General features: G+C 45.3%; 1 protein-coding gene across 6 annotated transcripts in view; it reads right to left on the bottom strand.

The window, feature by feature from the left end:
• Window positions 1–23,355, bottom strand: part of LOC122417439 (myb-like protein M) — a 42,574-nt gene extending 19,219 nt beyond the window's left edge. For 3 of the 6 annotated variants that reach the window (XM_043430947.1, XM_043430943.1, XM_043430948.1), the window contains exons 1-3: window positions 7,780–7,907; window positions 4,769–6,462; window positions 302–352 (exon numbers count right to left, since the gene is read on the bottom strand). In XM_043430947.1, the coding sequence (XP_043286882.1) occupies window positions 302–352; window positions 4,769–6,263 (1,546 nt within the window). In that variant the 5' untranslated portion in view covers window positions 6,264–6,462; window positions 7,780–7,907. Of the gene's footprint in view, window positions 1–301; window positions 353–4,768; window positions 6,463–7,779; window positions 7,908–10,217; window positions 10,327–17,701; window positions 17,757–22,772; window positions 23,004–23,136 lie in introns of those variants that run through there. The other 3 variants (XM_043430945.1, XM_043430944.1, XM_043430946.1) reach the window with 3 other exon arrangements.
• Window positions 23,356–23,510: the final 155 nt, after the last annotated feature.

Genomic DNA, 23,510 nt, shown 5'->3' on the forward strand with positions numbered 1-23,510 from the left:
CCGTTCGTTGTTTCACTCCGCGCTCGTCGAGCGGACTGCTGGTCGTTCCAGTGGAAATTTTCGAAGCGAAGAGTCGTGAAAGGAAAACTGTTGTGAGGAATTTTCCTGTCCCATTCGCTTCGGAGTTGCCCGATCATAAAACGACGAAGAATAATTGGCGAATTTGGTGATCGAACGCGAAATCTCGATGGCGGGAAAATTGTGAGGAGACTGAAATTCGGATCGGTGCGTCGCAAAGTGAAAGCATGCCGCGCGCGTTTAAAACTCGTGTACAACGATGTTTACAAAACGATCGACTCACCTTCGGGTCTCAGCCTGTCAGGGATGAGGCAGTACGGAGGCGGTGGCGACTCTGAAACAAAAATTCATCAATCGTCATTCCTCCTTTCGTACAAGAATCGAGTTATGAAAAAATGCTTCGATTTTCACGATCGCAATGTGACCGCACCAGTGTTCCCCCCAACGAACGGATTCCCCGACGCAAAAAAGCGCGAAAACCAAAAGATTCGGCGACTCTGATGAGCGCACTCGTGAAAAAATCGTTCCCCGTTTAAAATTATGATGAAAAACGAAGCTGAATATCGAATTAATTGAAACGATGGAAAAAAACTTGACTAAATCTGCTTTCACGATAATCGGTAATCGAGCATCGGCATTAAGGCTCGATGTAGAAGTGCAGGGAGATGAAAAGCGAGTTGTGAAAAACAGGAGCGAGGTTAGTGGCGCTAGAGTCGACGAAGGGGCGGGGGGGAAGACGAGGGACTGCAAGTTCGAGACCAAAAGTGGATATTCTATTATTGGCTTTGGTGGCTCGCGCGATCGTTCTTCCGAAGGAGCAGAGAGCTCTGGCGAACGGAGGAGACGAAGAAGAGGACGACGAGTAGGAGCGAGGCTCCTTCGAACCGGTATTCGCTCGTATTTTATCGTTTTTTTCCTTCTCGTTCGTTCTCATCCTCCACGTTGAATTTTACGCTCTTTTATTCGCGTGTACGATGACGCAGGAGGGCTGATTCGGAGCTTCTCGTATTTGCTTCGAGCGGGCGCGGTGCGCCGGCAAAATGATTTGTTTTCAGGGAAAGAAGAAACGGTATAAAAATAAAATGAGTTGTGAGCCGTCGTCCATCGCTCGCTCCTCGGCGCGCGGCGTTTTCCCCCGAAACTCCGAGGACGGAGTCTCTCCCCGCCGGATTATCGCGCGGCGGCAATGAGAACGGAATTTAAAAACGAAAGACTCGCACGCGGACGGGGCCCGAAGCGGCGTGCAAAACCTCGGGCAGCTTCTCCCGCGGGGCGAGGTGACCACCCAGTCATCGCGAGGTTTTCGAATGATAAATTAACGGGACCGGAAAAACTGTGGAAAGGAGACCGTCGAAGGAAATTAAGCCGAGACCAAGAGCCGACGAGGAAATGACTTTCGAGTGCTCCAGCCCCACTCGCAGGACACAGTTTAACAATTTTGGAAGGACGTTACGTTCGGCGCTTTCGACTGGTGTCTGCGGAGTCGATTTTTCGAGTTTCGAGACGATGCACACGCCCCTCTGCCTGAAATACGCCGCCACTCGGCAACTCAGTCGTCTCGGTTCGCTCGGCATCTCCACGACGACGCTCGGGTAACGCCGCACGGCTGGCCTCGACAATTAGCTGGCGCCAGCAATGACACGAAGCGGCGCCGTGAGCTTCCGCTTCTCTACTCCCCCCCCGCGGCCCCCGTTCGAGCGCGAGTCTTCTTCGCCCAACCGGCATCGCCGGTCAACTCTTTTTTCGTTCTCGTGCCACACGATTTTTCATAATTTTTCAAGCATTCTCAAGCTTTCTCGCACGATGTTGAAATATTTATTTACTCGGGACCAATTCCATTGCTACGAGCCTCGACTATCGCGATTCGGGAATACCGGAACACTCGTTGATAAGAAAGGACGATTTTTTGAACGAATGTTTCGACAGCTCGCCACCCTTGGCCAAGTTTTTTCCCAAATTTCGAGTCTTCGTATTCGAAATTGCTATCAACGTGGAAAAATGGTTCGCTCGTTCGTTTCCTGTCGAAGGAAACCGGAAATCGGGGATTCGAATATCGATCCCCGGCGGGTTAATCGAATCGACAACTGAACGATTGAAAATAGCGTAAAAATGTTATGTTTTTCTGCCTCGATTTGCCACTCGCGACTAATCCGATGATTTCGCGCGTCAGTCGATTGCTCAAATGACGTAAAAAAACATTGAAAAATCGACGGAAATGGAAGCGTGCGGGTCGCTCATGAGCGCTGCGACTCGGCGAGGCTCGCGATCCGACTTAAAAAAATGCAGCGAGGAATAATCCTCGATCGGCAAAATTTTCTACACGCCAAAAAAGCACGAATGGTTTCTTATTTAGTACGGACGCGAGTGCGATTGTGTTCGGCTACCCGGAGCCGCCGTCGCCGCGTTCGTCGCTCGCGTCGCGTCGGCTCTCGCCCAATATACGCCTTATTTTTAGATTCATATTGCCAAGTGGCGGCGCGACGTCGTCGAGCACACGACACGGCCTCGCGAACCATTGCTTTCCCGTTTGCACAACAACACGACTCTCAAACAATCTCTCACACCCTTAATCGTTAATTTATCGTGAATTTTTGTTTCTTCCTTGATCATCCAAATTTTCATCACTTTTTCGTCAATCTTTTCCTCGTTTTATCGCGCCGTTATGTTTTTTTTTTTCGTTCTTTCATAATTATCTTCCTCTTTTGACCTGCTTTTACGCTTCGCCGTCCATTTCCGCGAAGGCATTTTCGAAAATCTTTCGTCACCGATTCGTCGAGGTTTCAAGGGAAAATCGATCCTCGGGCGGTGGGATTCGAGGCCACGTCAGCGCGCCGCTGGAGCCGAGAGTCGACGATATTCTCAACCGGGACAAAAGGTCCCTCGCGAGCGCGAGAAAATCTGGGATTTACAAGCCTGTTGCTCCTCCGCGATTGTCTCCGGCGTCCCCGTCCGTTTCCCTCTCTCGCTTCACCAATTTTTTCTCCCGCAGCTTCGAGTTCCCTTCCTCGTTTTGTCTGGCTTGTTTACACTCCCGCAACGGTCCTCGATAACGTGCCGGAAGTTCCCGCACGGAGCGGGGCGCTCTTTCGGGGAAAATAAAAAGCCGAAGGATATAAAAAGAGGAGAGGACAAGACTCGAGAGCTTACATAATCGGAATAAAAGCTTCTTCGCTCTCGCAGTCTTCCCCTCTTTTTTCCCAGCGAGTTGCGCTGTGCTAATTTATAACATTTTTTTACCTCTCTCACGACTCGGCTGATTAAATCTGTAATAAGTTAATGTCCGTTGAAAAAATGACCTGTCGATTGAATATTAAGATTCGCGGAGGCTTGCGCGCCAACGATTTGAAATGCTAAATCACGAAAGGCCAAGTTGGCGCGTACGTAAAAAATTGATTGTTTACTGAAATTCATTTTATCTAGCGCAGGAATCTCAATGTTTTATTTTTTTTCCCCCTCCCTGCCCCCCCCCCCCCCCCCCCCCAAGATCAAATAAACAAGAAGCTCGAAATGATTTCTTCATCCCGTGAATTTCTTACGAGGCACTAATTTATCTGCAATTTATTATAATTTAACAGGAACGCAGGAATCGTAAAAATTCAAATTTATTGCAAAATAAATCGAGGGAAAGCGGATCGACGGCAGGAGGGACTGGAAGAGATTTTTCGTCGCGAAAATCGAGCGCGAAGCTCGATAATTCGGTGCCATTGGCTGCGCGAATCGCGCCACTAGAACGAGCACACATTCCGAGTGGATGTAGAAAAAAATCATTAAAAAAAATGAGAAAAGGGGTGGAAAAAGTAATCTGTACACCGGACCCGATGGATAAGAGGTTGGAAAAGCAATGTGGGAGTCAGCCGGGCGTGGAGAACGTGACAAACGGGTTAAACGCTGGCCGGGGTGGGCGCGGGGGCGCTCACTCGCGCCAGCGTTACGTAAAGTGCACTGGCGCCTGTCGCCCGGCGCGAGTACCGCGCACATGCCGCACCTCACCTCCGTATAGCTCTTTCGAGACGACGCGCCTAACTGCCTGCCTGCCTGCCTGCCTGCCGGCCGGTTTGTCAGTGAATTTATCCACATGTCCCTTATCGGCTCGGACGATCTTTCTCACTGCCTTGGCCATACCGACTGCTAGGACTCGCAGAGGACGCGCAGAGGACGAATCTCGTACCCTGGCAAAAACGGTATTACAATCTATACCGCGAACAAAAACTTTTCTGCGGACATTCGAGCCCGATGTTTTCGCTGGAATTTCAGGGATTCGAAAGGTTTTTTTCTTCGGTGGCGAAGGACAGTTCGATTGATCGAATTACTCAAAATATTCCTTCGTTTAGTTTTTCATTTTCCTGTTCCATCTCTCGACTGGCGGAAACGAATCGCCGAAATTTCAACGATCAGGCGTCATTATGGGAAACTGATTTTCCGTTTTGGCAGCAATCCAAGTTCGCCAAGCTCCAACGAAACGAGAATCGGGATGAAATAATATTAAATACGATTACTAACGAAGGGTCAGGGCGATGGAAGCGAACGGACAAATTGAACATCGAGCCAAGGGATTCGATCGAGGACGACGAAGAAGCGAGGAAAACGATCGACCAGGGATTCAGCGACTTCGTTCAATTTTACCGACGACTGAAAAGTTTCGAAAAATCCCTAAAAAAAACCCGAGAAAATCGATATGAAATAACGCGGCATTCTATAAAATCGTGAAAATTCAAGGTCGAACGGTGAGAAGTAGGAAAATAAAACTTACCAGGTTTGCAGAGCCGGCTCCAGTGGTAGGGATTGCAGCACACGTAAACGGGATCTTTAGCGGAATGGCAGACCGGAAGTTTCTTGAGTTCGGCGGAGTTGGCGAGATCGGGCCACCGCCAAGTTTGACAGGAGAGTAGATGAGGGTCGTCGGGTGGGGAGTCGTCGTTGTTGCAGTGATCCCGATGATGTTGGGCGGTGCCGGAGCTGGGCGATTCTCTTCTCTTTCTGTTGAGGTTGGATCGTGGGATTTTGGTGTTTCTGCATCGATCTCTCTCGGGTCTGGAGGGGGCGATGTCGTTGTCGATGTCGTCGAGATCGAGGGAGGGTGCGTCGGTTTTGTCGAGGGGATCGAGGCCGGGGTTCGATCGACGATCGGCGCTCCAGGCGGGCTGTTGTTGCCTCAGGTCGTCGATCGTTGCCAAATTGTTGGGCCGATCGATGAACCGGAGATTGGTTTGATTGTCGTTGGATAAAAACGGCGCAAGTTCCTCTTTGTCCCCGTGGTTGGTCGGCCGAATGGGTGCGGAGGGGGAGGGAAATTCGTCGTTGGAGGCCGGGTTGGGGGGATGATTGTTCGGGCACCTCGAGCATCTCGTCGAGGGATTGTGACGACGCGAGCGCAAAATGTGTCGGTGTGGATTGAGACGTCGGGAGGAGGAGGTTGTCGCGGTGGCTGGTGGCTCGTGGAGGTTCGAAGCGGCCGGGGAGAGGGGGCAGGACCGCGAGTGCCTGTTGCAGGTTGGAGAAGTCGCTTCTTTCTCTTTGAGGCTGTTGGGGATGCTCGCCGGGGATTCGAGGGAGGCGGTGAACCTCTTGGGACTGGGCTGGTGTTGCTGGTGCGTTTGCTTGCGGGGAACGAGGACGCAGGAGCCAAAATCGGCGCCGTAGCTTTCGACGACGTTGAGCAACATTTCGAGCTGGGGCTCCTTCAAGCTCTTCAGCAATTCTTTACAACGCGTCAAACGATTCGGCAGAACGTTGCTCCGGTGACCGTTGTGATTGTTGTCCTGGTGTCGTGTCTCCTCGTCATCCTCGTCGTGAGATACCTCCCCGCCGCCGCCGCAGCAGCCCTGATGAAACCTCGTCGCCACCGAATTACTGCTCGAGCGATTGTTACCCGGGGTCAAACAAGACGACGAGGACGAAGCTCCTGAGGCGTTTGAAGATGAGGACGAATTCGAATTCGAAGACGGCGAAGACGACGACGCGAGTCGAGGCTTCTGCGCTCGCGTCGTACGCGATCCTTCGCCACCCGCCGGGCTGCCGTTCCCGCTACTATTTCGCTCGATTCTTGTACTCGCGTTGCGCTCCTGTTGCTCCTGCTGCTGCTGCTGCTGCTGCTGCGATTGCGTTATGTTATTCGTACTTTTGGGGACGTTGATGCGCGATAACGTATCCTCTTGAGTCTCACACTCGGTTTCATGCTCCCCCCGGACCTTTGCCTTTAGTAGACGTCTAGTTAGAACCGCCCGTTTGCTCCAGAACATGAACATGAAACAGGATTTGCCGGTTGCGCATTTGGGGGCCAGTACTTTTTCAACTTTGCCTCGATTTCCGACAACGGCTCTTCCTTTTTTTCTCTACTTCGTTCACTCTCTCTCTCTCTCTTCTAACGACAGATCCCCCGTTTTTTATCCTCTTTCAACAACGACCTCCGGCTCGTACGTGTTTCGTTCTTCGCCCGGCGTATTTCTGCAAAGAGCCGTGAAAAACGAGTTCTTATTCTGATGTTATGAAATATTGGGGGCTCCTTAAAGATAATAAATGTATTATTTCGTGTGGGAAGTAGGGGGGGAAGGTGTGTTGGGAACAACGGGAACGAGGGAGAGGCAGCGGCGAAGGAAAAGTTCTTCCCGGGATTCGTCACTCGTAAATTTATCCGCAATTTAACATGCGAGCCGTACAAGTTTTTCCCGGCGAACACGCGAGTGCGAGAGGAAAACGGGGAGAAAGAAAGAAAGAAATAAAACTACGAGATTATTGCGTCTTGATTCTCGGGATCTCGGCCGCGCTCTCGAAATAGTGCGTTCGAGAGTGAATTCCGTCTCTCTCTTTCGCGAGTGTTGCGAACAAGTTCGGCGAAAGCTTCGTCTCTCGGCTAAAACGAAGCGCGTCGCTTTCTTTCGAATCGGATAAATAAATGAACTTGTTGGGGAAGCTCAGCGAGAGGGCTTTGCCTTAGAAAGTCGATTAATTTTGAGGAAAATATGCGAATTCGTGGAAGCGGAGACGAGGCGAGCTCGGACAACCGATTCGTCGAATTACGCGCATTTTATTTACTATGCGTACGGCGCGAGATTCGCGTCCTCGCAGTGGTCCGAGCGTACGACGACCTCGAAAGAACGGAAAAAAAGTAAAATAAAAATAAAAAAAAGGCAGGAGAGAAAAATACACGACCCTAACGGAGGCTCTTTTTCGTACGCGCTCTTACACTTGGAACGAATAAGAATTTGTGAATATGCGAGGGAGAGAGAGAGGAAGAAAGATGATGAATAATGTGGCAGCGCGAGGCGCCTTCTTCAATCACCCGATATTCACGGATCTATGTATGTATATTTAAATATAACTCGCCTTTCGAGAGAGACTCGACGAAAGCACCGATCACTGCAAGCTCCTCGATATTTCCGCGATAAAAACTCACTTTTTCACTTCAATTACGATGATCGATCTTTCTCTCGAACGAATGAATAAAGAAAACAATGAGAGAGAAATAAAATAAAGAGCGATCGAGCACAACGCAGGCACACAAACACGCGAATATCCACGAGATTATTCTCTTCTTCGTATTTTAGTATTACTTCGTATTTTTCTTACTCTACTCTGTGCTTTTTCTCTTCTTTGCACACTCTCGATTTCTCACACGCACAAACACACGAGAAATAAAAAGGCCGGGGGCGCCAGTGATGCACTTTACAAAACGATAACGACGACGTCGTCGTCGTCGTCGCCGTCGTCGTCGTCGTCGTCGTTGTCGTAAAACGGATTAATAATTCTCGTCTTCGTACGTACTGAAAAAAAATCTTGTTCCTTCTCGGGGAATAATTCCTTATCCAACTTTCTTTGTTCCAATTGCTCCTCCTCGTTGTCCTCCTCGCTCTTTCCCGTCTCACTATCCTCCTTATCGTTTTCGTTGTTGGTATTGTTGTTGTTACAGCACCTTGTACAATCGGCGAATCTCGAGGTGCTGCTGCTGCTGCTGCTGCTACTGCTGCTGCTTGTACGTAGGCTCGTTTTAACGTGCTCGCCGCTGGTGCTGTCGCAACTGACACCGCAACCACCGGCTCTCTCAGTGCCAAAGGACCTTTGGCACAACATAACACTGAATTTCCACTATAAACGCACTCTCTCCTCGTCCCTTCCTCACTATCACCGATTGACATTATTTTATCCCATAACCATTCACGCTTTTCGCGGGATTATGTAAAAATAATGAAAAAAACAACTGGACCGATACACGCGAAACTTTTTTTTCGAACCGAACGCCAAAATATCCCGAGCTTTGTTATTTCTTTTGCCTTATCCTCCTATTCAATTCGCGATTTTCGTCTCGAGCGGTGAGACGTTATGTATTTCTTCTTTATTGTAACTTTTCTCTCGGACGAGAGAGAGATCAGCTCTTACCTCGGCGAGGTTTCGCGACACTCTGCGGCCGAGCGCTTCGCGTAGCCCTCTCGTTCTCCTCGCCACCACCTCCCAGCGCCACCGCCGTAAAACCACCCCCCACCACTTTTTTACTTCGGCACACTACTACTACTACTAGCGCCGCCAACTACCACCACTCTAGTCTCTGGGCTTTGCCTGACCTCGTCGGGTTCGTCGCGGACGCGGATTTTGCCCGAACGACCGTGAGGGGAGCGCACTGTCACATTCTTGAAATCGCCGTGCCGCCTTTACCGCCCCGTATCTGTGTCTCTGTGTCTTTCTTTTTAGCCTTTTTTTCACTCGCTTCTCCCCCCCCCCCCTCCCCCCGTACGACGAATTTCACGTGAGAAGAAAAAACTCTTTTCCCAATCACCGCACTCCGGATCTTTACTCGAAACTTTTCAAAGTCTCGCCAATTTATGACGTTTCCAATTCATTACAACTAAAACTTCAACACTGCTTATAAAATCGGTTGCAGCACTTTGAAAAAACGGTTCGAACGTTTATTCGATGAACGAGATTTTTACGACGTACACATGTGCTTCCGATGGGTTATAAATGTTCAAAGAACCTTTACGTCTGTTTTCTTTTTTTTACGACTTTCTGATTCACGTGTTCCAGCACGCATTTAATACTCGTTCTCGTAGTTGACTAGTCGATTACGTATTTACGGGCTTTTGGAGTATACTCGTGGCCAGTTTTTCGGCATATTTTCGTTTTTTTTCGTCAATATTCGTACGGTATAAATAGTCAGTAAAAAAAGACACTGAATGAACAGTTTATTTCCTGAATTCCTCGCAGTCACCGTAACAAGTTTCCATCAAATTTGTTATTTTTACAAATTAGTGAGATCTCAAGAATTGTTCAATGATGAGGTTATGATTAACGAATCGGTCATTCGCGTTTGTTCAAACTCAAAATAAATTCATGCTTGTTTCTTCATTCGACCACAACTACAGTGTCTCGCACTCTTTCACTTTTTTTACTGCTAATTTTTTTTACTCTTGTTCGTGGTTGACGGTGATCTCAGCTCGCCGATACACCGACCGCAGCATACTAAACACATAAGGGAGCACACAACTCGTTAAACATGGCCGCGCTCATTCGCCGTCGACCGCGCGCACCGTTCAACACAGGCTTCTTGCGGACTTCGAGCTTTCCTCGATCAACGCAAGAGGCGCCTCCGCTATCGCGCACCGAATATACATCTATTCGGGAAAAAAAAAAACTCCCCGCGTCTGTATCATATACTGACCCCCTTCACCAGCGCCGCGTTCCGTGATCTACGGAGTTCCCCCGCGGTTTTTTCAATTTGTATTTTTTCATCAACTTATTCGTTATTAATAGAATGTTTACCTGCTCTCAATAGCATGGGAATTGGGAATATTATCGTTGAATGTGAGGTTATGTCTGATCAACGCTTATTCGTCATTTTTTTTCTAACCCATTTACCGAATCATCGCAATTTCTTTCATATTAATTATCCAGAATTTAACAATGCTTTGTATAAATGAGTCTCGTTTATTTTTCATGCTTCATTTTCCATGATTCTTCGTTTTGTCAACTTTATAGCCAATCATGATTGCTCGACCGATTCATACGTAATTTTATCTCACACGTAAAACAGCGAAAAATTTATTCCGATCGAAATTCAACGTTGAACATTACACGAGGAATAAAATTACGTACTTTCCAGTAACAAAGGTGTGAATTTCACGTTTCAACGTAACGCTCACGAAAGGCATGGCGCGGCAGAAAAGGAGGGGGGCGGGCAGTGAGCACCGCCTATTAGTAAAAAGGCTTACCGTAGAAGCGCCAGTGGGCAGCTGAGAGCTGACGCAGAGTGGCGCTGTCGCGAGCGCCACTCGGGGTCAACGTTCCGTACACACGTACGAGATCGGACGACCGAACGACGGACGTGTTACGAGGCAAATTTCGGCCGAGATATCACCGAGAAACGAGGCGCCGATCGAAAAAAAAATGACAAAAAAAATGTCGCTTGCCCGATCTCCGTTGCGCGATCCTTTTGTAGTCAACTCGAAAAAAAAGAACGAAAATGGGCAGACGTGAATGAAATTGATTACGCATCATGAAATTTCCAATTCTAATCGAATAATTTTGCAATATAAACGAATATCCGTAAGAAAAATCATCGAATAAATGGGAAGCGAAAAAGAAATTTCACGCCCACTCGTATTTTTGACTGTGTAAAGTCATTACATTTACGTTCATAGGAATGAATCTACATAAAAACAGTTGGCGTTGGAATTGGTACAAAAAATGACGTTTCTGCATAGCATCGAAAGAAAAGCGTCTGTACAGTGTTACGAGCGAAGAAATATGTCGCTCACGTACAAAAAAAGCCTCGCACACAGACGCACACCACGAGGAGAGCACGATCGAGGAGAGATTTATACTTTTTGGGTCATGCTCGAACAAGTGGATGAAGGAACAATAACGAAGGCAAAAAAAGGAAAAGAAAATAATGGTTGGCGACGTTCGGCATCGGAATTGCCACTGTTGCTGTGGCGAGAAATTTTTATTGCATTTTTTACGTTTCTGTACATACAATGTACATACAATGCCATTCAAAACTTTAAAAGCGACATTATTAGAGGAATAACCATAACTCAAATTGAATCGAACGGATCTCCATTTTTATTATAAAATATTCACGATAAATCAAATCACGCGATTTTTTAATGAAGTCGATGAAATTTCGTTCGGTTTTGATCAGATTCGAAAAATTCATCCTTTTTGCTTGACACATGACACTCAACTTTTAAAAGTTTCAGTTCAATTTTTTACATTTCCGCACCGTCTTGAGAATTGAAAAAAATGGTTTTTCGAGTCGATCCCACACTTTTGAACGGTCGTGTACACATGGACGTACATTTTGTATATTTACACATATAAATATTGACTCGTGTGCGCAAGTTTGCGTATGTACATATCGGAAGATGTCGAGAGAAGCTCGAGCGACCGGTCAATGTCGTATATTTAGACGAGACTAATTAATGCACAGCCTTTCGCGTACTAACCCGCGCCCGAGCCCCGCTATAATAGCAACGGGTTATGTATGTGGAGTAAGTATGCGGAGTGCCGAAACAAGACTCTAATGGCGCCTACATTTGCAATCTGCAAGTTGGCGAATTTATATACGTATGTATTGAGATATGCGCGCCGGAGAGCGATGCTCGTGGATCGAGGGTACAGTACGATTTTTCATAACTCAATTGTTAAACTTGGTCATTGTCGTGCGTTCGAATAAGGCGACACTTGAAAAAAAAAAATCACTGGAAAAACACTGAAATCGGAATTGTCAAAAAATGAGTGGTCAATGACTCGAGTAGTGATAAAAATATCGCAACGGAAATTCCTCGTCAAAAAGTTCGATTAAATCGCGCGCATTTGACACTTCGAGTAAAAAGATTCGTCTGAAATAACGGAGATAATAAGTTGGGAAAACTGAACAATGCACAACGAAGATGAAATCGAAAATACTCGGAAATGTATTTTCGGAGATATTTCTCGTACGGAATGAATTCCGAAAGAGAGTATTTCGAGGATAGTGCGCGCACCCGCCGCGCGGCGCGCGCGAGTCACGGGGGGTTATAAGTTTGAGGTTATAATTTGAGGCAGTGGCGCGAGGTAAAGTGGCTTTGATGTAAAACGCGCGGAGGAATGTAGATTTACGAAATATCGTTGAACTTAACGTGACGTTGGACTGTAAATATCTGTGTATATATATATAAAAACGTATGTGCGAAAAGTAGACGGGTATGAGAGGTATATAAACCGAAATACGTGCACGCGTATGAATATAAATATACGAGAAGTGTGTACTCGGAGATGGCGCCTCCACGGACTGGAATGCGCGCATGGCATTGCAATAGTTGATAGAGGGAGCGACAGAGAACGATTGGCAAGAGGGCGCTACTGATAGATAAAGACGGTGGACAAAACGAGAAACGGAAAGATCGAAGGAGAAACAGAGAGAAAGAGAGAGAGAAATAAATGGTTGAATATGCGTGAGTGAAGTACGACCACCGCAGAAAGAGAAAGAGAGAGAGAGAGGAGAAAAAGAGTCATTCGTAGGCAGTCGCGGAAAGAGAGACGCTCATAAATTGGCTAATTTTAGAAAACTCGTCTCGCCGAGGCGTGTGTGTTGGATGCCATTTTGTAATGACCGCTTCCTACGGCTCGATATTATAATCGGCATACACGAATGGATAAACAGCCGAGCTTAAGACACGCGGGTACTTTTCGTCGTGTTTTTTTTCCCTCCATCTGTCTCGCGGTTTCTCTTCGCATCTATCTCGCTCGCACTCTCCCGTTCTCACACTGTCACTCGCCTCGCCTGTTGGACGATAATTGAATATGGACTCGAGAGCCAGTACGATTCCTCGATACATACGCTCTCGTATTTGTGTCTGTGTGTGTGTGTGTATTAGTGCGCGCGGGTTTGTGTTTATATATAAATATATGAAGTTAAGTCGTCAACGCGCGTTCTCACAATTCATTACCAAAGTATCGTAAAACTTTGTCGCTGTCCTCGCTACTTGGCGCCTTTCGCGAAAATACCTCGTGCGTCTCTCCGACACCGTGCGTTCGCGTGTATGTCTCACACCTATAAATATTTAGTTCGCGTACGCCATTTCTGTCGACGGTAAATTTCATCTAGTTTCGTATCATTTTTTTCTTCTCGTCATTATACTCCCATTTATACTCGTGATATTTATTGGCGTTTTTCTTTCCCGTTTTTTTATCTTCATTTTGTTGTTGTTGTCGTTCTTTATCACCTCGTTCCTCAGTCACTCCCGGCAGTTGTTAAACCGATTATTTATCATCTCGAACTCTTCGAAGCACGTGGAATTCGTACGGTGCATAGATTTTATCCAACGCTCGTTTCTCCTTTGGGGAACGCAGCTAAATTTCTAGAAAATCGAGCGGGCGCTTTTACTTCGATCCTCACTTTTACAACTGTTGCGAAAAACTCGACAGTTTTATGAACTTTTCGTAAAAGGGGCGCGTCACGTAGAAAGGGGGAAATATTAGTTTCGTCGTTAATGAAATTTTATTAAAGATACAAAATTTCACGAGAGATTTACATATTCTTGGAGGTTATGAGCGCTTTCACAGTTTTTCGCGTAACAAAATCAGGATTTTTTCGAGATCCACGACGAAGTTTCTGCCGCAGATTTTTTTTCCGATACCCCAGAATAGTTTGTTCTCTTTAGGATCGAAAAGGTGATTCGTGTCGATTACAAAAGTCTCGATTCGAAGCGAGTGTTGTCCTCGGTGTCCTAATACGTGAGAGAACGGTGCGAGATCGCCGTTTTGGGCAGCGTCGCGACGATCGCGTAAATGGGCAGATACTTGGAAAAAGGAAAAAACGCAGTTGAAACAAGGGAAAAAGGTTTGGGGGAGAGGGAAAAGAAAAAAGTATGGCATGCTCGGACAGTTGTTTTTCGACGACGAATCTGATTCATCGTCGGCGTCTGCTCGGCGCTGCGCGCAGTCCTCCGACTTTTGGCTTGACCTCTCGCTTGCACATATTTCGCTCGCATTGTTAACGCACCGAACACACGGACTGGCGGAAATCTGCGCGTCTGGCTCTCTTTCTCCCCACCCTTTTTCCCTTCGTTTTAAAACTCCTTTATCCCTCGAGCTACGTTGCGTGCGTAAACGTATATAGATACGTGTTCGGTTTAAATCGCTCGGTCTCTTCGCGTTCGTAAGACGATAGGTATTAATGTGGAAAGAAATGAGTTGTTTCGAGCGGGCCCAGATCGGGGCCAGCCGTCTGTAGTCTAGACATCGGAGACGTTACAAAATATCGTGTCCGCGCTGACGCCTATTCGACGGATCAAATCCGACGATCCGATTGCACGTTTTGTTACAAAGTTTCCCCAGTTTTTTTTTTTTTTTTATTCCTTTACGTGTCATTGGGATTTTCAAATCTTCGAGTGACCGGCCGACCGAGACTTACCGTATTTCTGGGATTATGAAACAAATAGTTTTTCCGAGCTTTTGGTAGATTTTTAACGAGGGTTTTTAGATTTTTCACACTGCAAGGATTTTCGGGTTTACTCGAAATTCATTTCCCAAAGGAGTTTTTCCATCGGGAAAAACCCGGACAAGCCATTTTTTCCTCGGTTCGAAGATTTAAGGAAATCGCGCAACGGATTTTTATCACTGAAATTTTGACAACACACATTTGCGAAAAGAAAGCTTTTCGAATACTTTTTTAGATTTCACGAAATGTCGATTTTCGAACGACGCTTTGCGCGCTTGAAATAATCGACGATGCACAATTTTGGGCCGCAAGGATGATTGGATCGCTCGTACAGATATATTTCGTTGCAGGTGAGCGTTTGCAGGTGGAGAAGAAAATTGTCGGTGCCCGTAATAAACAATGTTTTTTTATTCCTCGTCGGTTACGTCCTGTGTTTAGCGCTAAAATAACCGCGATGACGATAACGATTTGATGCTGTTTATGGGAGGACATCCGGTATGTACCTTGAGTATTCATAAACCGGATCGGGGTCTTTAACTAACAGTGGTAAATTTTCGTGTCGATTTTCAAGATCGAATATATTTTGTACGCCCTATCTCAAGTGAAGGTAACGAAAAAACACTGAACTTTCCATAAAAACTCGTGATTTTATGGCGTGGGTCGGACGAAGACTTTTTAGTAGTTTTTCCTTTGAGTTGTCCGCCGCCATCTTCGTTTCGTGAACAAACATGGCGGCGAAAGTGTAAGCAGCGCTGCGACGGCTGTCACGGAAAACATTTTTGTAGAAAATTCACATCGAAATTTTACATTTTGCTGATGAATCAGGGGCCAAGTTTCTCGCGCTATAAATAAACGAATCTGTTATAATTTAACGATAAATCGTAACGAAAATAGAACTCGAACGGACTGCGACTCGTCGATATCCCCGATACGAAATGTCAACACCGAGCGGCCATGACATCTTGGCGACAGGTTGGCGCCACCGTCGCCAGTTTTTACGACCAATAGAAGCTTGTTTAAGGTCACCTACGCTAACCCGATTAATCCATGGATTCTTACATATGTTTTTTATTTCTTTATTTCATGTCTTGCAAATGATGCATGAAGGAGTGCGTCTATAAAAATCTCATAAAGATAACCTGCTCCGTGGTATCGTATGAATTAATTTGACTGGATGAGTTAGTACCGACGTGCGAGAGAGGAATCGATTATTCGAAATAATCTTTCATTTCTGCTCTGTCACAGGAATAAAACTTTTTTTCATCGTTTTTCTTCGACGATATACAGATACAGTGAGAGAATACATTAAAACTATATTCAAATCTGATTTTTTTATTACGTCATACGTGTTTTTTCTTGACTTGTTTCGATCGGGAAATACGACAACTGAAAAATGCGTTGAAAAGACATTTTCGTCGTCGATTTTTAATCGCAAAAATTTTTGTCATCAACGGTAACGTGTTCAATTGACGCGGGAAATTTTTTTTTTTTTTCGTTTTCACTGGAACAGTAATGAGCCAAGATTCGTGCGTTCATGCCCAAATGTGTGTGTGTGTTTTTTTTTATGATTTCGTGATTTTAAGAGACTCGAATGAAAATTCTTGACAATTAGGTCCGGATGTGTTTGCACCTCGTTTTATGGCTGTGGGGGGAAAGACCCTCGTACAAAAACGTTAAAATCATCCAGGAACGTGTTTCTCCTCGGTTTTCTGTAACGCGGTTATTTAACGAGTGATAATTTATCGAAATAATATATAAATGTGTATTTGTCGGCGCCACGGGATCAATTGGACTCGTTTGACGAGTAGGGAACCACTGGCGCTCGTTCGAGCGCCGGTGGACAGGCGCCAGCGTGCTGTGGCGCCGCTGTCGTCCCGACGACGGACTTGAGCGATCTTGCAGCTGCTGCTGGTGCACTCGTCGATGTGTGGCCCCCGAGAAATGCTCTGTTCGCCCGATTCGACCAAACCGATGCCTCACCGGTCTCTCTCGCTCTTTCTCACTCTCGGTGTATTTTACTTCCCGTTCCCTCCTCGAGAGAGCACAAGCTCGACCTGCCAATTTGCCAAAAATTCTCCTCGCAATCTCCTCTTCGAATCCTAACTTCTACGGAAATCTCTCTTCCTTTTTAGCCATCATTTACACGAATATTTGATGATCTCTCGAAATACCAGTGCATTTCAATCAACTATTACTAAATTCTACTATTCGAGCCAAAAATTAATAAAAGTCGTCTCGAAAATTTTTAACGCACTGGTGCGACGTGCCAATATAAAAAAGTGATGAAAACTCGCATTTGTTCGAAACTTTCATAATTCGCTTCGACAATGAATTAACACGAGTTGCCTCCAACGTTAATTGGAGGTTAAGCTTAGCTCACACGAGAATCTTCTCTCGTGCAAATGAAAAAAAAAACCGTAAAAACAATTTTCGTCGAAATGACAGTGAAATTTTCAACGAAATAGTTCTCGGATTATTTAGATTCGAATTTGTTACAAATTATTATTCGAGTCGGAGAACGGATATTCTGAAAGTGACGAGGACACGTGCACGGCGAATAATGTTCGGGATTTACTACTCTCCGGAACGCTACAGCATCGTACCAAGTGCTCGAGCACTTGTTGCCCGGATTTTATGTAAACACGTGGCTACTGCGAAACTTCAACACAGGAAAGCTGACCACACGAATATCTCTCGATCCGTTTGTACGAGAAAATCACGAATACAGCGTGCATCCTAGGAACGCGAACCTCGACGCGCAAGCGCCCTCTATGCACGTATATTTGTGTGTCGAAGCCCGAGAGAGACGGACGAAACTTTTAAACTCTAGAAGAGTTCAACGAGATCACTTTTTTGTTCTTTCTGCTAGAAAGCTTTTTATTTGACCACACACGAGTTTGCATTTTGATCGAAAATCGTACATATATTTCTACGAAGCAATTAAATTTTATTGACGTCTTTTCTGGCTATTATACATTTTTTTATTAAAAGAAAATCAATCGAATTTGCTTTACGCTTTCTCTCTCGATTTCTTTGACGTTCGATTCGAACAATTCGAAACTTTCACTAATGTTTGTTTCGACATCAAATTTTAGGTTAAAACCGGTGAAACCAACAATTTCGAAGCGTTTGACAAGTGGCCTCGAAGTGGGACGAAAAATTCTGTGATTTCTCCAACGATGCGTTTCGACGTCCAATAATGATGAGGTTCGGTTTAAAAGAAGGCTCGAACAAGCCAATAACATACGATTACATTAGCGTAGAACTTACCGTCAAAGTCGTCGGACCAGTTGAATCGTTATCCAGGCGCAGCGCGGAGTGACACCTGCGAAAAATTCCGAATCGAGAAACGTAATTTCGTGGATAATAAGAATCGTGATTTTTCACGGGTCACTATCGCAGTACTAGTTTGAATTTTTCACGTTATAACACCTCGCGCAATCGTGACGTAACTCCGATAATAAATGGTGCAATTGCCAAAGAGAAGGCCGGCAAATTGTTCGTAGAAAACCGTGGGAATTTGGAGGTTATGTTCCGTTCGGTGCAAAAGAATTTTGTGTAACGTAGAAAAATTGCGTGCAAGTGCAGTGGCCGCGTATGCCGCGCTTTGACTGGTCGCGTGGCGGATGAGCAACCCCTATTTGTAAGGGTTGGTCCAAAAGGGGGCAGAGATATTCCGGCGACAACCGGCGCGCCAGTTCGTGGCGACGCAGATCTTGACGCCATTTATTGTATCTATGCTTTCGGACGCGGATGGAAGGGGATCCCCGATCTACGGACAAGAAGAGGAGAGACTGTGAGCTTTCCTTCCGTCATATATATAAACGTGTCTATGAAGATCATACACGTATCAGTATTTTTTCCTTTATCTTTACGTGAGCAGGAGACATCAGGAAAAAAAACGTGGCCTATCAATTGGCGGAGCAGTTTTCGGTTCCTTCGATCTTTGAATTTGTTCATCGAAGAATATTGCTCGTTTATCGTTACTTCGAATCGTGCCCTCAACATTATTATTCCATTTTTCCTGATTAGAAACACTCCAAGCTGCGTAGTTTCCCGAAAATAATCGATCGGCCGTCCTAACCTCAAACTTCGTAGAAAAACGATTGTTAACCTCACTTTGGTCGAACGATGCTACCGAACCAACGAAAGCTTGTTTTCAGTCGATAATGTAATTGAATTTTTCTGATTTCAAAAGTTACGTTACGATTATTTGAGAATGCGAATCGAAAACAAGATAAGATCGATATTTTTTCTCGACACGTGTCATTACGAGCGTGTAATTGGAACGAAAATATCGTTGATTCTGCGAACAGCCATAAATTTGCAATTTCTCCGAAATCTGTGTATTTTCGTGTTCCCCAAATCTTATTAGTGGTTTGAATAATATTGGATTGAATCATAGTGCATTAGCAATTAGGAAAGTAGTTGCGAAAGAAATGACGCGTGCGCGCAGGGAGGGGGGGGGGGGGGGAATGGCTCGAGTAATTTTTGAGCTCCCAAGGATATTCGTGCTCGTTTGAGCGATAGGACGCGTGTTGATGTGTGCGTGTGTGTATCGCGGAAAAAGGAAAATCGTCTAGACGAGGTTGCAGCCCCGAGCGAGCGAAGGAAACTCGGATTTGAAACGAGTGTTTGTGCACCCCCGTCCTCGAAGATATCCAACTTATTTCCTCTCTGATCTCTCGGTCGCTCTTCGTCTCCCGTCTTTTCCTCGTATACCGCTGCGTTTGTGTCGCCCGATCTTCCCGACGACACGATGACACGGCGATGAGACACAGCGCAAATATTTTTAACAAGCAACTCCACCCTCGCGCCACCCTTCGAAGAGAGCAAGAGGCGCCAAACCACTTCTCTCTCCCTCTCTCTTTCTTTCTCCAACGCTTTTACGGAGATTTTTCCCTGCGGGGGATGCCTGCAACCCGCACAAACATCGCGCCACATCCGGAACCCGAGGGGTCCCTCGCACAGCCATTTTTTTAGATTCTCTTTGTTCTTCTCTGTATCAATTTATTTTCTGGTCTTGTTCAACAAGAAAAAAACTGAAAAATTGACTATCGATTGAAAAAAAAAAAAAAAACATCACCATTCCCGTCATTTCTATGGTTTTCTGTCAAATGTTAATTGTTTTTCTGTAACTTTGATTGAATTTTTCGATTCTAAAAATGAGGGAGGACTGAATTTTTCGTGAAAACTAAAATTGCGTAAACTGATCCTGTCGAAGTAATTTCAATTCCATCCGACAATTTTTCACTTTTTGCCCAAAGGGCCAAGGGAAAATAAAAAAAATCACAATCAGTTTGAAAAATTTTTCTACGACGAGAAAACATGTTTTTTCTCGTCAAAACGAAACATTGGTTTTCATAAAAATGTAAATTTTATTCTATCTTGATTTTAGTCGAAAAAATTTGGCCGAATATATTTTTCTACGATATTTTCGATAATTTTGTGAATATAATTCTCTTAGGCTTTATAAATATATTTATAAATGCATGGGGTTGGTATTCGTTGGCTCGTTGTTTATCGAAAAGAGTCGCAAGTTGGGGGATATGTGACGAAGGGGATGAGGGAGAGAGAGAGAGGGAAAGGAAAGAAGAAATGGAAGGGTGAGCGGTCGAGGATAGAGAGAGAGAATATTGTGGCGGAGGATCAAAACACTTGGCGCCCCAGGCTGGAGCCGTGGCGGGAACGACGGGCAGAGCGTCGCCGACGCTCACCCGCGATGGAAGTCTCGCCCCCGAGAGAGCGCGATCGCGTCCCCCTGGTAGACGAGATCACGCGGCGACTACGATGACAGGCGAAGAGCGAGAGAGCAAGAGAAAATGCCAGAAAAAGCAAGCGGGAAAGAGAATAACAATTTTTGGCGAGAGTCTCGCTCACAAACTCGGCGTTTTCAACCCCCGGTGCGCGGTCATCGCCAAACCAGGCCCGAACCCCCAATATGTGTATTCAAAATCGCAACTTTCCTTTTGCGAGCTTGAGACGAGAAAAAACGTATTATTTTACATGGAGAAGATAAAACTGAGAAAAATATTCGCAGTGCTGATGTAATACGAAAAAAATTACCTTCATTCATCGATCGGAGGATCCAGAAGAATTATTGCAATAATTAACAGAAACTTTCTTCAAATGATTTTAGCCACGTTTCTTAAATGGTCATAGATAATCGACCACGAATTCAAAGAATCGTAACTCCCTCGTAAGATATGACAGAAAATACTTGGATTCTCCAATTACTCGTGTGTATAACCTCAAAATATCGAAATAATTCCGATCAATTTGTAATCGTAAATAAATGTAAGAACATCGTAAAATAACGCTGCCAGACTACGATTCAGTGACAAAAGTGTATTCCCAGTATTATGAACAATTTATAAAACACTTGAAAATGTTATTTTAATAGTACGAGTCTAATTAAGAACGGAGAAAAGTGGTTAATGCGTCGAGTCACATTTGGTGTCCGATGCGGCGTCAAAGAATTAACTGGCATTAATTATAACACTGAGCTCGTAAATGGGAATTTAATAACCGGCTGAGTACAAGGAAAAATGGTATAAATATAGCGAGGTACGGTCAAGTGACTAATGACAAATTTGCGGAGTGGGAGGACAAAGCACAATCTTAGTCTCTTTGTGCCTCGATCTTATTTTTTGTTGGTTAAGAGACGAACGTTTGCGGAGCCATTGGGTCTGGAGAAACTGGCGGGCGGACGCGGGGTGCACGTACACACATAGGAAACACGGGGCGGCGGTCTGCAGTTTCGGGAGACGAGTGTCGGAAAGTGGGAGAGGGGAATCGCGGAGGAAGGAGAAAAAGCGAGAAGGAAATCGGGAGGCGCAGTGCTCAAACCTCCGATTCTATAATAATAAAGTTAGGTATACATGTAGCGGGAATATAAACCAAGAGAGAATCCGATGGACCAGCAAAAATAAGAGGGTTGCTAATACATATATACACAAATAAATGTACACATATATTTAAAACGCGCGCGAGGCGCCCTCCAGGTTGGCGTCTCTCCCGGTTCTCGTACTTGTGTACGAAATCTCTCGCTCTCTCTCTCACTCTTTTGCTCTTTTTCTTCAGCGGGAGAAACGAGTACCAGTGGCGCTGCACGACGCGAACCTTTTCGACTTTGCTATTCTCTTTCTCTTTCTATTCTGTTTCTCTTTTGCTGGCAGCATCAACGATGAGACAAGAGACAAACTTCCATTCTCTGCCTCTTTCCCTTTCTCTCTATCTTTTTCTGTATTTGGTCGTCGACTTGTCCCCCCGTCTAACAGTCGGGCGTCGTTGTGACGGCGTCGCGATCCTCCGTTCTCGCTCTCCCGACGCGCCACACGCTATCGGGGGGCGACTTTGCGATTTCCCGTTCCCTCCGCCGCCCTCCTCGATATTATTCCTCCTTGCACCCGATTCCAAAAACACCGCCACTGCACAAGAACCCATGTGTGTTTCAACTCGTTCCTCGCACGCCAACAACTGCTTCGAGTTCCCACAACTTCCGCCAAAGCGCTAATTTACCACAAAACTTCAACTTCAACGCCAGGTGGCGCACTCTTCGGGGAAACTTCGAAACCGAAGTTTGCCAACTAAATCGAACAGTCTTTTTGTACTACTTCTTACGAGATTAACTATTTTCCCACGCTACTGAAGCTATCTTGTCAAGGTTTGAACACGAACCCAATTTCTCTAGCAAAAAAATTATTTTTCCTTTGTTCTCGCTTCGTTTTATCGAGTTTTCATCGTGAAATTTTTACTCGATCGTCGTGATACATCGTGCATCATCGTTTTTATTTGCGTCAGTGAACGGTGCGAATCGTTTCCTAACCTCATTATCGCCGGACGAGAATCGTTTCGCGGTGTCGTTAATTACTTCGAATTTTCGAAACTGAAATTCTTTGACACGATTCGACAAAACAGCTCCGTCAGCGTGCGCGGGACGATGTCAAAAAAATTCGTTGACGGGGCTTTTTCGAAATCGACGAAAGCCGTGGTAGAGTAAATAATTAGAGCTTAATACGGAAATCTAATATTGTCAGTAATGATGCGAAAGAAAATTCATGATGTTCGAGAAAATTCGTTTTCTTGTCACGGAAATTTCCATCGACTGAAAATCGTATCGTCAGCCATTGTTCCTACCACACAGCATTTTTTCCAAAGAAAATCGAGCAGCATTGTTTTTCGACGAACGCGGGCAACAAGAGAAAATATTCAGGTAGAAATTTGCACGCTCGAGCTCAACGCATTGTCCAAGGATCGTGAGCCCCATTGAAAAAGTTTACGACCCACCAAACAGTGCGACGAATGAGGTTAAATAAATGAATAAACGCTTATTATGTACCTGCTCTTCGTACAGTTGTTCCAGTCCCTCGACTATTGTCTTACGAACCATTTCGCACCTCTGTCGACTGGATACGATTAGGACGAACGGGTAGACTGACTGGTCGCCCGGCTTAATCCTTGCTGGTACCTGATCGTCGATTTACGATCGTCATTTCGTTTTCCTCGAACCAAGCCCGAAGTTTCTGCCGGAATCCGGTGAAAACGGTTTTCGTCCAAATTTTTAACGGAACTTTCATAAGAATAAAAATATTGAAATAAAAATTTTACAAATTTTGTCAATTATTTCTCCTTTTCCTCTATTTTTTTCGCATCGCAGTTCATCGGATCCGAACGCAACTACCGTTAAACAATTCATAACTTACGATCGATCCGGTTATTTGATTGAAAAAAAATTTGCTTCATCCAATTTTTTTTCGGTCGAATTCTACCAGTGAAATACGCGATCAACCACGTTCATGGTGATGAAAAATCAAAAGAGTCACGAACGACGCGTCACAGGAGTTTAAGAATTGGAATCGGAATTTTACGAAGCAATGGAAAGCCTTAGTTCAACAGTTACGATTCAAAACTTCCACGAGAGACTAATTTAACTCCGGTGGAAAATATACTCGAGCATTATTCGAAACAGAAAATTTGGCGAAGAAGGAAAAAGGACGGTTAGCGAGGGAGGGAGTGTGTTGGGGGCAAGAAAAGTCGTTTAGGTTTCGAGGTAGGGTCGAATCCCCCACCCCATGGT

This window comes from Venturia canescens, chromosome 10, assembly GCF_019457755.1.
Source record: "Venturia canescens isolate UGA chromosome 10, ASM1945775v1, whole genome shotgun sequence".
Lineage (NCBI taxonomy): Eukaryota > Metazoa > Arthropoda > Insecta > Hymenoptera > Ichneumonidae > Venturia > Venturia canescens.